This window comes from Thermobia domestica, chromosome 10, assembly GCF_964235325.1.
Source record: "Thermobia domestica chromosome 10, izTheDome1.hap1.1, whole genome shotgun sequence".
Taxonomy (NCBI): domain Eukaryota; kingdom Metazoa; phylum Arthropoda; class Insecta; order Zygentoma; family Lepismatidae; genus Thermobia; species Thermobia domestica.
The window spans coordinates 54,253,893-54,268,308 of record NC_137463.1 but is presented as its reverse complement, the minus strand read 5'-3'; the positions used below and the strand labels follow the sequence as shown (position 1 = coordinate 54,268,308).

The following is a 14,416-nucleotide window of genomic DNA, read 5'->3' as shown; positions in this document are numbered from 1 at the left end:
TAATATGTTAGCATTACAGCCCAAAAATATTTTTTTTCTACTAACGGCAGTTAGGAACCACTCTCTCAAAATCAAGAAAGAAAAACGGAACGAACACGACGAACTTTAGATGTAAAAATTTGCATACTTATTGACAACATAGAGGTGATAACATTATCAGTCATGTCTTTGAGGTGTTTTGCAATTCTTATAAAATACGTGAATAATGAAGTTCAATTATCAAACCTACTTTTACAGCAGAATTTTTCTAAAGACAAAAGAAGATTTCCCAATTTCATCGATAATTTCATCATTGGATATTTTTTGCAGAGCATTCTTTCTTTTCAATGGCCATAAGCATAAATTATTCCAGAATATGATTTGGCAAAGACGAACGCGTACGAGTTTTAATTAATTTAAGATAACTGAATGATTCTCACACGGTACTTGAGTAATTGAGTTACCAAATATTTGTATACAGTAAACAGCACTGGCGTCTCTGGCATGTAATTTTTTTTGGGGGGGGGATATAAGAAAGCTATTTAAATGGTACTACTTAACCCAAGCTATGTGTTATCTTTGATTCCTTTTGTTACTTTCACCGACCCCCTGAGAACTCCGAATTCTGTTATAATCGTTTCACAGCCTGAATATTATATTCCAAATACGGTCGTTAGTAAATAAATTAAATTAGAATAAAATATGGAATATTTTGTACTTCAAAATATTGGGGGGACGCGTCCCCCTCGTCCCCCCGCCAGAGACGCCCATGGTAAACAGTGTTTGGAAAGTGGAAACATGTATGTTATATCTTAGTAGCAACCTGCAGCAACACAAGTAACACTGCTTACACGAATGGTTTTTGTTGCACATCTTATATAAGACTGGCCTTCTGAAAAAGAGCCAATGCATTTATCAGAATCACATTTGCCCTCCGAGGCACTACACTCAGTAGAAGTGTCGCATTTTGCAACATCTACTCGGGTTGTATATCAGTACACCCTTTATTATTTCCTTTATCACACTAGTATAGCAGAGTTTTCTGGAGCATTCCAAAAATTTTAACAAAATTCAACAATTCAGATTTCAAATTTTCATGCTCGGCTAAATATTTTTCAGCTATCTCCCGCAAAGCATCTGCTGGAATACCTTCATTTAGTAAATCAGTAAATTGGCGAGGATCAAGACAAGAAACATCAAAGATTAATTTCTTTTGTTGTTGTTGTTTGTAAATCTATCATTTAATCTTCGGGCCCGTTTTTTGACATCATCGCTGTGCTCAGAGAACCATTATTTATCACCACCACTTGTGTCCATCAACTCCATGTCTAACACGGTTTCCTTGCCGTAGGTGAATCAGCTCCATGCTCTTTATACGTATGTTATCAATTGCACAACACATTATTGAATACATAAATTATGGAAGAGATTACATTTTCAAGCTAATAATTTACATTTATTTTTGAGACCTTCTTTTATTGTCTTATTGATTTTTCAACAAACAAGGCTACGGGTTGGGCAGGGGTTAGCTTTACCTAGTTCCCCCTCTTTCGCTAGCACTGCGGGCCCGTTAGTTACGCCACTGATTACTATGAACGAAAACAGAGTTTTGAATTAGTTATAACCAATTGAGCAATATCTTAAGTGATTTTTCCTAACGATCCAGAATTCTTTTCTTTTAATTGTAAACCCAATAAAACAAAGTCCCATAGTTCGGGCGACATGATGCAACGACATCTTGTATTTCAACATCAATATCGTTTCTTATATTTTTGGGCAATGTATGATTTTAAAATATGCACTAACCAGTTTGAATAAGAAAATAAAAATACGAACAAGGAAAGAGAATAAAAATTGATTTAATCTGATGATTTGTGATGAGTTTTTGTCTTTACGTTGTCATAGCAACGTTTTGTAAATAAACAATGTAATTCAGGAACCATTATGAAAGGGATATACGCATAATCAGGAAGGTGTGTATTTATTTCAATAAGTGTGTGCCACAATAAAAGCGAGGAACGCTAAACGCAACATAAACTGTTTTAAGTGATTTCATTAATATAATCTAGCTATAATTATGACTGAGGACCTGTGTATAACGAGTTACGTTATAGACAAAACTGTTCGTTTGACCTATTCGTACCAGTCTATTGGGCATACTGTAATTGAGCGCATCTTGCATCGTTCATCCTTTTTGGTATAACGTTGTATGCGATATTGTATCATATTTTTTTTTGTAAAAATCGGAAAGGGTTTGGTTTCCATATTGTTAGTTAAACCTGTGCAAATAAGGCCACAAGGGAACTGATTAGACGTAGCGAGTCTTAAGTTCACGCGTTCGGAAATTTCATCTTGCACAGGAACCAAAAAAAAAAAAAAAAAGACAAATCAAGAGAAATTGTGTTCTTTTGATTCGCTAAATTTTGTTTTATTCTTATATGTAGTTATAAAATACCTCTTAGTGGTAGAATTACTAGTATCTACCTGTCACGTCGAATTATTATATATCTATTTAATAATAATATTCAAATACGGAGCATCAGAATACGCCCTACTCTTATTTGTAATGAATAAAAATAAGAGTTTGGGATTTTAAGTTTTATTACAAAAAGAAATGATGATGAATGATGAAATAATAGGAGATCAGGAATTTTAAGATAGTAGTAAAGGAAACTGAAAGGACAATCCGCACTTTGACCTTAAGGTCAGGCAGTATTGACGGAAATAAGTTATAATACCTAAAGGTTAGCTTCAAAACTAGATCAGAATTGATTTAATTTAATTTTATTTTATCTATTTAATTATTTTTGCCAATGCACGGCTGTGTGGGAAAATTAATAAAAATCTTGACTTTCCTTTTCCTCAATTTGGAAATTAAGAGAACGTGAATTTTTGATTTACTTACTCTCACGAACGCAGCAGTGGACTTTGAAACTGGTATGGTAGCACCACTTATTTTCACACTAATCGAGCACTATCGAACTTAATTGTCATCGTGTTTCGAGACGAGGCGCTGGGCTTGAACCCGTGGAAAAGCATCTCCTCACTCCTTTTTCTGTCTTATCATCGATGGTTCGTTGAGGGTCTCTGGCTTCTGGTGTCCGTGATTCGTAGACAGTGGCCACCGTCCTTAGGACCTTACTTCTTTGGGACTGGAGACTGACGTAAACTGGTCCTTCTTGGCGTTGTCTTACAGTATGACTGTGTTGTGACCTAAAAAGTCTAGCCAACTATAGATCCTATGAGTTTATCTCATCTTTGTAAACTGAGATAACGGACAGCACTTTTGAACTGCTCGAGCTACACGGACAGCAACCTCTGGTCAGACTGAAAAACTGAACTTTCTAATACTTGGTTTTTATGTACATATATTTCCGTGTTTACGAAAGTTTGTTTATGCTTCCACCATTGAGAAAGTTTGTGGTTACTGAACCGTGAAATTGGTTTTGTACAATAACTCTGTCTATTTCTAAAATAACACTGTTCACCTGATATTTTTCACTTTCTGATGAAATGAGACATTCTTAAAATTTAAAAGCATTTTTCATTAAAACTATAATTCTGCTCATTCGTGCTTATTATATGTTATATTATTTTAAATAGTAGACCTACCACTCCCGTTACAGAATTTAAAATGAAAATAAAATGTTAAACCAGGCATTATCTAAGTAGTCACCATAATTCTATGAAACGGTTAACTGTTGTTTATCAAGTGATAAATTGACGTATTAGTCATATTCATTTTATTACTTAAAAGACGTTTGGCATGACTCAGAATTCAGTGATTATTTTTTGTGTAAATAGTGGGTAGTCATATGTCTCAGAATTTAGTGATTATTTTTTGTGTAAATAGTGGATAGTCATATGTCTCAGAATTCAGTGATTATTTTTTGTGTAAATAGTGGATAGTCATATGTCTCAGAATTCAGTGATTATTTTTTGTGTAAATAGTGGGTAGTCATATGTCTCAGAATTCAGTGATTATTTTTTTATGTAAATAGTGGGTAGTCATATGTCTCAGAATTCAGTGATTATTTTTTGTGTAAATAGTGGGTAGTCATATGTCTCAGAATTCAGTGATTATTTTTTGTGTAAATAGTGGGTAGTCATATGTCTCAGAATTCAGTGATTATTTTTTGTGTAAATAGTGGATAGTCATATGTCTCAGAATTCAGTGATTATTTTTTGTGTAAATAGTGGATAGTCATATGTCTCAGAATTCAGTGATTATTTTTTGTGTAAATAGTGGATAGTCATATGTCTCAGAATTCAGTGATTATTTTTTGTGTAAATAGTGGATAGTCATATGTCTCAGAATTCAGTGATTATTTTTTATGTAAATAGTGGGTAGTTATATGTCTCAGAATTCAATAATTATTTTATGTGTAAATAGTGGGTAGTCATGAATAGTCCCAGAATAGTCCATTCGATTACACAAGGATTGATGGTCAAGTACAACGACGTATGCAAGGGATGACTCCTGTGGTTCAACCCCTCTAAAATCCCGAATTGCTGCAAATTTACTCTATTTTATGAAATCAAATGTAATGGAATTTTTTTTCAGTTTAACGTCCGACGTTTATGCCCTGTAGACTATTGAAGACAGATTATGAAGGTAAATGAATTATCATGGAAGAACTAGTCTAATGAAATGTGGGATGAAACAGGAAAACCCACAGGCACGATGTTGTTCACCACAAATTTATTTGGCAAAGAATTGAATCAGGGAAGAAAGTAAATGAGAGGATGTTGGAAATAGTGAGGGAGAGAAGAACAATTTTAGATATTATTAAGAAGAGGAAGAGCAAGTGGTTGAGACACTGGTATGTACTCTACCTCTGAGCCACCGTGCCTCCTAGTCTATTTTAGGAATAATTTTACAAAATTTAATATAATTTATCCTAATGTTGAACTTCGACAACCCGAAAAGATTTGAACTCTCGAAATAAGTGCCTATGTACGTACGTCTCTGGTCAAGTAGACTATGAGATAGTTGAAAATAATGAAGATGTAAACAGAGACAGAAAAAAGTGTGTATGACTATCGCCAGAGGTTTTCTTTAGCAAAGCAGGGATTGGAACATAGAAGACATAAAGAGGGTAGCAAATGGATAAATATTGAACTACTAATTTGATTGTAAGAGATATGATTTAAAAGATACAAACTACTTGTTGAACGCAACTACATTTGATAGAATTTCCAATAGAATTCAAAAAAAAAAAACTGCTGTGTAACAGAGGAAATGTTTAACGAAATAAGACGTGAAATTTTCAATTTACCCTTTGTTATAATATTCACAACATAACAGTCGTAGAAACTTGGACACCTTTGCAAGTGGAAACATTATTTTTGTGTCTTACAGGTGTTACTTAAAATCGCTCAGCCGCAGTATGGGCCGAGGATATGTAAAAATGAAACAAAGTCTTTAACATCCCAGGATTATGTCATTTAGACTAAGGAAGATGAATGATAATTTTAAAAATCGTGAAATGATAATGTGAAGGAAAACGGTAAAACTTCGTGAAACCTATGAACATAATGTTTCACATGATAGACGCATGCTTATATTACCTGGTGTTTGACAATGCCGAAGGTTGTGTTGCTATTCACAACCTGTTTCCCATTCGGAAACAGCATCGCATTATACACGAGATACTCCAGTTTCTGACAACCTACTGAAAGACGAAGTGCATGGATGAGCAGGAAAAACTAAACAAAAACACGCACGAAATACAAAAGAAAAAAAAGAAAAAAAGAAAGAAAAAGAAAAGAAAAAAGGAAAAAAGATTTTGCGTTCGTAATTCGAATCAAAATTTGTTTCAATTTTTCGCTATTATTCGAAGTTATTTCAGTTGTGTTGCGTTCGAGTCCCCGGAGCAAATGTCCATATATCAGTGAATGCCGAAGAGCAAGTAAGGGATGAGCAAATTACTGATAAAAATAAACTATGCAGTTATGAATTAACCACTACTTCAACACGCCATTTCAGTAGAAAAAAAAAATGAAATGAAATCTTTGACTTTTACGTCCCACGGTTATGTCGGTAGGCTAAAGGAGACGGTGATGATGAGTAATGAATGAAATTGTGGAATGAAGAAAGTGGGAGGAAACGGGAGAATCCCAAGAAAACCCCTACACACGGTGTTTGTTCACCACAAAGTTCACTTGGCGGGGGCTGGGAGGCATTTCAGTAGGAGGTAGGGTGATTAGGTATATACGTTTTGCAGATGATATAGCATAGTTGCAGAATCAGAACAGAAAATAAATTAGATGTTAGAAAACTTAAGGAAAGGCTGCGAAGTATATGGGTTGAAAATAAATTTTAGAAAGACAAAAGTCATGGTGATTGGAACGAAGGGCTCGGTCTCAAATTTAAAAGTAGGAGGGAAACAATTTAAACAGTTGACTAGTTTTTGATACCTGGGTAGTATTATTAGTAATGATATGAAGTATGAACGTGAAATAAAAGCAAGCATAGGAATGGCGAAAGAAGCCTTTAGGAGGAAGAAAATACTATTTTGTGAGACCTTAAATAAAGAGTTAAGAAAAGACTCATAAAATGATTCGTGTGGAGTGTTATACTGTATAGGTCAGAAACATGGATATTACACAAAAATGATGAGAAAAGACTGGAAGCTTTCCAAATGTGGATGTGGAGAAGAATGGAGCGAATTGGCTAAGTTGAGAAGAAAGTGAATGAGATGATGTTGGAAATAGTGAGGGAGAGAAGAACAATTTTAGATATTATTAAGAAGAGGAAGAGCAAGTGGTTGAGACACTGGATAAGAAGGAACCGTGTCATGACGGAAGTGCTAGAGGGTATGGTGGCAGAAAAGAAAAGGAGGAGCGATGGAGACTACAATTAATAGACAATATCAAAACAGAAATATCGTATGTGAAGACAAAGAGGTTAGCGGAAGACGGTGGAGCATGGAAGCTTCACAATTGCAGCAAATGACCTCCCAATAATAACAGAATACCTATGATGATGATGATGATGATGATGATGATAAGACAATGATGTAATATAATTTTAATTTAAATTTACCAAACTTCACAGACGCTACATATTTCACACTAAATAGCAGTGGCGTGTGGTGCTGTTTCCGATCGAGGAACAGGTCATGTATAGTAACACCCCATTCGGTAATGTCAAATATAAAGTAATATTAGCATGCCATTAACGTGGGAAACATTATGTTCATTGGTTTTATTGGAGTTCTTCTGTTTCCTCACGAATTATTTCATAACTTTTCATCTTTTTTACACTAAATGACGTAATCAATGGACATTAAAGATTTTCATTTAATTTTTTAGAGGTGCTTGGCGAACATTGCGGCTGATCGCTTTCCAGTTACACCTGAAAATCATGAATATAGTTTTCCCACCTGTAACAATGTTCGAAAGTGTTTAGAAAAACATGTATCAATCTAGGCCAGGGAGATTTGTACATCATATCATGAGTTTTGTGCACCTCAAATATCAGAGATACAACCACTTGAAAAATAGTATGTATGTCTGGCACTGAAGTTCCTGTAATACCGCTTAACCAATTGTTCGCATTCATTTTGTACATTTTACTGCACCATCTCCCGTCTCTTGTGTAGTTAAGATAACAGAGATATAGTCTTTTGAAAACCACTCAATATCCATATCGCCCGACTTTGCATATGACAAGGTGCACGCTTGCTCTGGGCTAGAGCGCTTACCTCTGGTGTGTGGGATATCTGGTTCGATCCCCTGCCAGATAAGTTTGTGGTGGACAACATCGTGTCAGTGGGTTTTCTCGAAACTCTACTCCTATTTCTACCCCATTTTATCATTCCACCAATTCTTACATCATGACTCATTTGAAGTAAAAATTCGTTTCACTTACCTTGGCAGGTATAATTGTGGGGCGTTAAACTGAAAGGAAGATTTGGTATAAGGGCAACAAAAAATGATAGTTACGTGAAACATTGCTAATCTTGTGCAGAAATTCCTGAGTTTTGTGGTTCCCCTATAAGATAAATATGGCGAACTAAAAATAATGTATGGCAATCATTCAAGGACGTGGAACGTGGAACAGAGAGATTATTACATCAAACTTCTGTACATTATTCCTTAAGAGAAATATAACACACGGAACATAGTGCGTGTAGAATTACGCACAGCAATTTAGGCTTTGATAAATAGATCTACTTTAAACATTTTAAGGAAATTATTATTGCTTCCGTTTGAAATGTTTTATTGAATAATTTCACACACACATTTCTTCTCTAGCCGCTTAACTTATTTTTTTTCGCAAAAGTCGTTCCAAATTTTATATTTTTTTTATTTGTTATTTCTATTTTACGTTGAAGGTAGAGGTATGTGGAAGCAAACATTACTAAAACTGTCCAAAATTTAGGCCCGAATTTGGCACTTGAAAATCACCTATTTTAAAATCACGAATATATTCGTTCGTAATAAAAGCAAATGAATCTTTTTGTTAGTCTTAATTTTTTGAACATTTTTTGTGTACAAGAAGCTGCAACGAATCTTTTAAAATATTTTATGCAGTTCGTTGAATTTACTTGAATTTCAAGCTGATCAAAATTGAGATTTAAATTTTCCTGCAAAAAATATTAAAATCCCGAATATGTACGTTCCTCCCATTTGGATACCTGGATTCTCTGTGAACGGAAACCGTGGAGGTGGCGGCGGCAATCGACATGTTAAGTCCACTTCTATCCACTATCTTCGCTTTCATTGCTAGACGAACTGCTGGCATACGATGTGGTTGAAGTGTCGGAACCGCTAACTTCTAAATCGAAGTCACTTTCACTTTCCATCTTGACAGGACTTCAGTGGGGAAAAATGAGCTCAATATAAGTCAATATTCCAATCAATCTAACACGAATTATTGCATTCTGTTTTGCAAAAAATACCATTATTTCAAAGAGAAATAACAAACAAATGAATTCTCGGTACAATGCAAATATGCTATTTCAATTTAGTCATTTTGTCAATAGGCATTGGCCTTCAATGCAAAATATTAGCAAAAAATAGTTAAATGAATCTTACCGACATCTAGCGAACACCCATACACTCAGCTGCGTATGGCGAACGTAAGGATTCGTCGTTTAAATTAACATTTAGATCTTTTTTTCTTTGCACGAATATATTCGTGTTCATAATTTTAGGGCAAAACCAAAATAATGTAATAATTCGTGGTTTTAAGTTAAGCGGCTAGTCTGACTTAAACTATCACAGAATATACAATTGGGCTTGATGATATTTTGAGGGATTATTTCTCTCCCTGGGAATAAATAAAATTATCCCGATTAAGCTTTGAATTATCTAATATGTAGACAAAAAAATTTTACAACAAAAAGTAAGTCCCATCCCTCTTTCTAATATCTTTTATTCTTTCAAGGTGAAAATGTCTTAATGCACCAATGATCAAAAATCATGACCATTCTACAACCATTCTATATCATCAACATGTATAGAAAACACTTAAAATTGATGTAAAACCCACAAATTTACATAACAATGGTCCTTTATTTGCTTAAAAACAATGGTTGAGATAACTTTTTTTCAGCAAATAACAATGACAATATGGATGCTTGTTTACAAAAAGAAGTGTTTTCATTATGACACCTGTTAATATCTATAGTACGTTATCGTGTATTGAAGTTAGAAAAAAAAGCAGTGACATGTGATAACACAGTCATTGAGCATATGATTCTACAAGGCATTGTTTACCAATTCGCTTTTGTAAAATCCGTGTTGTTTTTATTCAGTGGAATGATCTGTAATCGAATGACCAAGGCCGGCCATATATATATATATATATATATATATATATATAGTTCATTATAGTGATGGGAACTTCCGTTTGAGCTGTTCAGAGCTATGGTCCTGTTAATTATTTCATCGTTTGACACGTAACGCAGAACAAACACAATTGCGTTCCGAAGTGAGTATGTGTTAATATCTTCCTATATGTGTGACATTCAAGTCAAACATCCAGTTTACATAATGTTTACCGATATCTACTATGATAACGGTATTGTGATATTTGCTTTAATGCGGAAACAATCAATCGAGTATTTTCATGACAATATTCTATAGTACATCAACATCTGATAGGTGGACATATATATATACGCTGACATATTATCTCTCAATATTATTACCTCGCTCACATATATATATACTAATATTATATATAGCCTACATATGCAGAGGCGGATTCAAGAGGTTTGTAGCCCCTACCCCATCGAGTTCCATAGTTACACAAAATAAAATGGCACTTACGATAATTAATGAACTTACAGCTATTTAAATAACATTACACATTGTACTATAAGCTGGCATAAGCTACCTTATATATAAATTTGAAAGGTATTCTTGAGCGATCACATACACTTCAGCGATCTACGTGTAGGACGAACTGGAAATACTTATATTACGTACACTCATGTCCAAATTGATAGTCGCATATCTATAACTGTCTTCGTTTAAGAATATAGTTCGATAATAATTTTCCAGGGTACTTTTAACACTGATACTATGTGTACAATCGGGAAATGTATATTTGTGGTAAACTTTAAAGGAAAAGGATTATAAATACGAAAATTAGAGTGAGTAAAACAAAATGTTACTAAATGGAGAAGAAAGTTTTATTTTCGTTTTATTGTTCTTATTTACTGTTCTTTTAACATGAAATATGCCACATACATGTCTTTGCCGATTTATACACATACTGACATTATAAGAAATACCGGGCGAATTCGTTATCAAATTATATTCTTACAAAAACATATTCATAGACATGCGGCAATAATTTTGGACATGGGTGTACATGTATATGTAGAATTGGAAAGTATAATACTAGAATCAATGTCTTAAAGTGTTCTAAAGTGCTCTATCAGTGAAAAAAGTCTAGGATGCATCCTTACAGTGGTTTTTAGCAATTGGCATTCGTGTTCAAAATACACCTGAATTTCTGTTGTACATTACGTCTGCATTATTGTACATAAAATCGCTACTCGTTCTTCGTGAATCCCTCTCCAACGAATATATGGTCAAAAAGTGTAAATGATAATGTATAAGTGTTATACATGTAGGACTGCTTAAAAGTTGATCCTGTGTCATTATACCAGGTACTCATCGGTCACATTAGACCAGGGATGCAAATAAGCAATAAAAATTTTACTAGCTCAAGAAAAAAAGCTAGACAATTAATTGTCTAGCCTACATCCCACAATAGAAATCATTCACTTACCTTCGGTATGATATGAAGCACATGCCCGCACCGATGAACCACTCGTCCCGGGCAAGTGGACGAGTGGTTATTTGCATCCCTGCATTAGACGTTTATGTGCATTAACACTGTTAAAATTAACCACTGTTAAGAGGCATTCAAGACACTTTTGTTCACTGGTAATACACTTCAGAACATATTTGTACATGTTAGAGACTGATCAAAAGTCGTTTCTAAAAATGTTTAAAACATGTTGTTAGAACACTGGTTATTTTTGGATCGAAAGATCCAATATATTTCAGGAAAAAGTTTCTTGTAGGCCTTATATTTGGAAAACTACATATAGTGTAACCAAACCAAAACTATCACTTAGCTCAGTATGACCTACTTGTTCCGTGTACGAAAACTTAATTTAGGGACCGTTCAAAATTTTGGCGGTCTCTGATCCAAAAAATTCAATATATTTCATTCAATCAAAAATTTTCTTGTAGGCCACATATATGGAGAACTACATATAATGTACCCAAATCTAAATTATCATTTAACGCAGTATGATGTGCTTATCCCGTTAAACAAAAAGAAAATAAAAAAACTCGATTTAGTGGCCGTTCAAAATTTTTGTGGCTCCTGATCACAAAAATCCACTATATTTCATTCAATCAAAAATGCTCTTGTACGCTTCATGTCTGGAGAACTACATATAATGTAGTCAAACCTAAATTATCACTTCACTCAGTAAGATGTGCTTATTCAGTAAAAAATACGAAAACTCGATTTAGAGGCCATTCAAAAATTTTGTGGTCCCTGATCCGAAACCTGATCCCATTGGTCAAGATCGCAATCTTCTGATGCATTTTTTTGGACCATTACTAAAATTCTTGTTTGCAATGTAGATTCTCTGCTATTATTTGCAGTTGCTAGGAGTTCACAACGAACTACGATAGCTTGTTGGTGGCAATAACCGAATGCTCGACGTTTGACGTTGCAAGGCGGAATAGATTCAAATCGCATTGAAGAGCATCTTTTATCTCGTTCTCGATGTTTCTTGTTGTGTATGATTAAGTAGATTGTTAAATACGTTTAATTATAACACCTTGAAAACAAATATCCCGGTTGGGGATGAATTTCTTAAAAAAAAAAAAAAAAAAAAAAAACTGTATCTCATAAGTCGTTTACTTGCCAACTTTGCGACCCATGTTCAATACTCAGAGAGGACGATATATTTTTTGCCATTCTAATATCATTCCAATGTGACTCAGGGATTCAACCAACCTCTTGAAAATGTGTACCTAGGGCAATATAGGTAAGTAAAATTGACCGTAGTGCTTAACTACACCATCTTCATGAATGAAGAAATCAATAAAATGGGAGCCTTTACCTCCACATAGCCCTTGGATCTTATTCCCTGTCAGAAAAGGGAGCTATAATCACGTTACTATAGAAGTTGATAAAATGTTTGTGTTAATAATGGTGTAATTTTGTTTAATATTCCATAGCTAATGTTTTAAGTACTCCAGGACAGATTGTTGATATTTACAAGTAAATAGTCTATTTTTGCCTATTTACTCATTTTTTCTATGTGCGAGGATATTCCCAAAAGTTTCCATTCTGACATTGATACATCGCTCCATTACGAACAAGCCATTCATGGCATATAGTACTATCGATGGAAGAAATTATACATTAGTTTCAACTGTCTAGCTGATTCAGTCCATTGAATGCAATCATTTGAATTAGTCACTACGTGTTGACCTTGTAATTTGCATGAGAATGCACTAGTTGACACGGCTGTTACTGCCAAGTTTACAGTGCTCGATCTTAGGCCCTGAATCTTGTTGTAGTTGCAGTCTTTCACGGCAAACTTGGCAGCAACACCCGTTCTGACCGGAGCATTAAGGAGTGTGCGACTGATTTAAGGTTGGTGTAAAGGGAAAGCTTTGCCGATAGATGTCACTACAGTCTTCGTATCTCTCTCATGTATTTTTTACCTTTCACGAATATTCACGATTTCTCTTACAAACTTCAACGTAGAGACTTCAGATGTTTAGAGAAGGAACTTCATAACCTATCGAAGGCAACAATCCGTGCCGATTTTTTATTTAGAATTTTCTTCATTGTTGAAACAGTTATATTGTTAAAGGTTTGGATATCCATTTTAGCAATCAAACCATTTCAACAATGAAAAAAATTCTGAATAAAAAATCGACACGGATTGGTTATGAGGTTCCTTCTCTAAAAATTTGAAGTCTCTACGTTGAAATTTGTAAGAGAAATCGTGAATTTTCGTGAAAGGTAAAAAATACACGAGAGAGATATTAAGATTATAGTGACATCTATCGGCAAAACTTGTCCCTTACACAAACCTTAAATGACTGCTTCTAACGGATTGGCAAATCTAGAAATCTGAAACTTATATTATTTCTCATGTGATCACTCTATACTCCATGTACAGCTTAATATCAGTGATATGATATTTCTGTGCCAAACAGGAAATTTATGGAAATACTTCGAATGCTATAATCTTGACACTTTATTTACCCCTTAATTTCAAGTACTTAATTGTGAGTTTTCCATACATCACTTCAATAACTACGAAAAAGAACTGGCCACACTATTCCCGCCCGAAAGTATAATGATTCCACTGAACTACGTTATAGTAACTGGACCAGAACCTGTTTCGAGGCATAATGCTCGTCAAGAAACTTATAAGTTATGAGGTATCCAAAACATGATAACCGAAACATGTTAAGTGTTACAGCTGATACTTAAGTTCTAACTTCTTAATTAACATGCATATCTAATTAAAGGAATACTTACAAATTACTAACATCTGGTCTTCCACTAATTTTGTGCTGAAATGCGGTGCATCAGCTGATACTTCGCAGCTGAAGTTTCCCGATAAGTGAAGTTGTACATCGTCCAAAACGACCTGGTTTTCGTTCGACAGGTCTAACTGAAAGTAGAATGAAGAAAACTTAATATTAGAAAACAAGTTCCACATTTACAATTTCATACTTGTAACATAAATAAACTACTTGAAGTATAATTAAAATTCCAATCTTTCAGTACAAATGATTGATTGATTTGTTTTGATTTTGGATTTAGCGTCCCTTTCAGCAGCGAGGCTATATGAAAAGTGGATTTACAGCTTAATATGGAATCGAACCATGGTCTTCCATGCCAAATATACGTACACAAACCACT

The 14,416-nt window shown here is 34.4% G+C and overlaps 1 protein-coding gene across 1 annotated transcript in view; it reads right to left on the bottom strand.

Moving 5' to 3' along the window:
* LOC145662479 (uncharacterized) overlaps positions 1-14,416 on the bottom strand; it is a 713,631-nt gene that overhangs the window by 175,748 nt on the left and 523,467 nt on the right. The window contains exon 3 of the mRNA XM_081728086.1: positions 14,030-14,165. Coding sequence (XP_081584212.1) covers positions 14,030-14,165 — 136 coding nt within the window. The remainder of the gene's footprint in view (positions 1-14,029; positions 14,166-14,416) is intronic.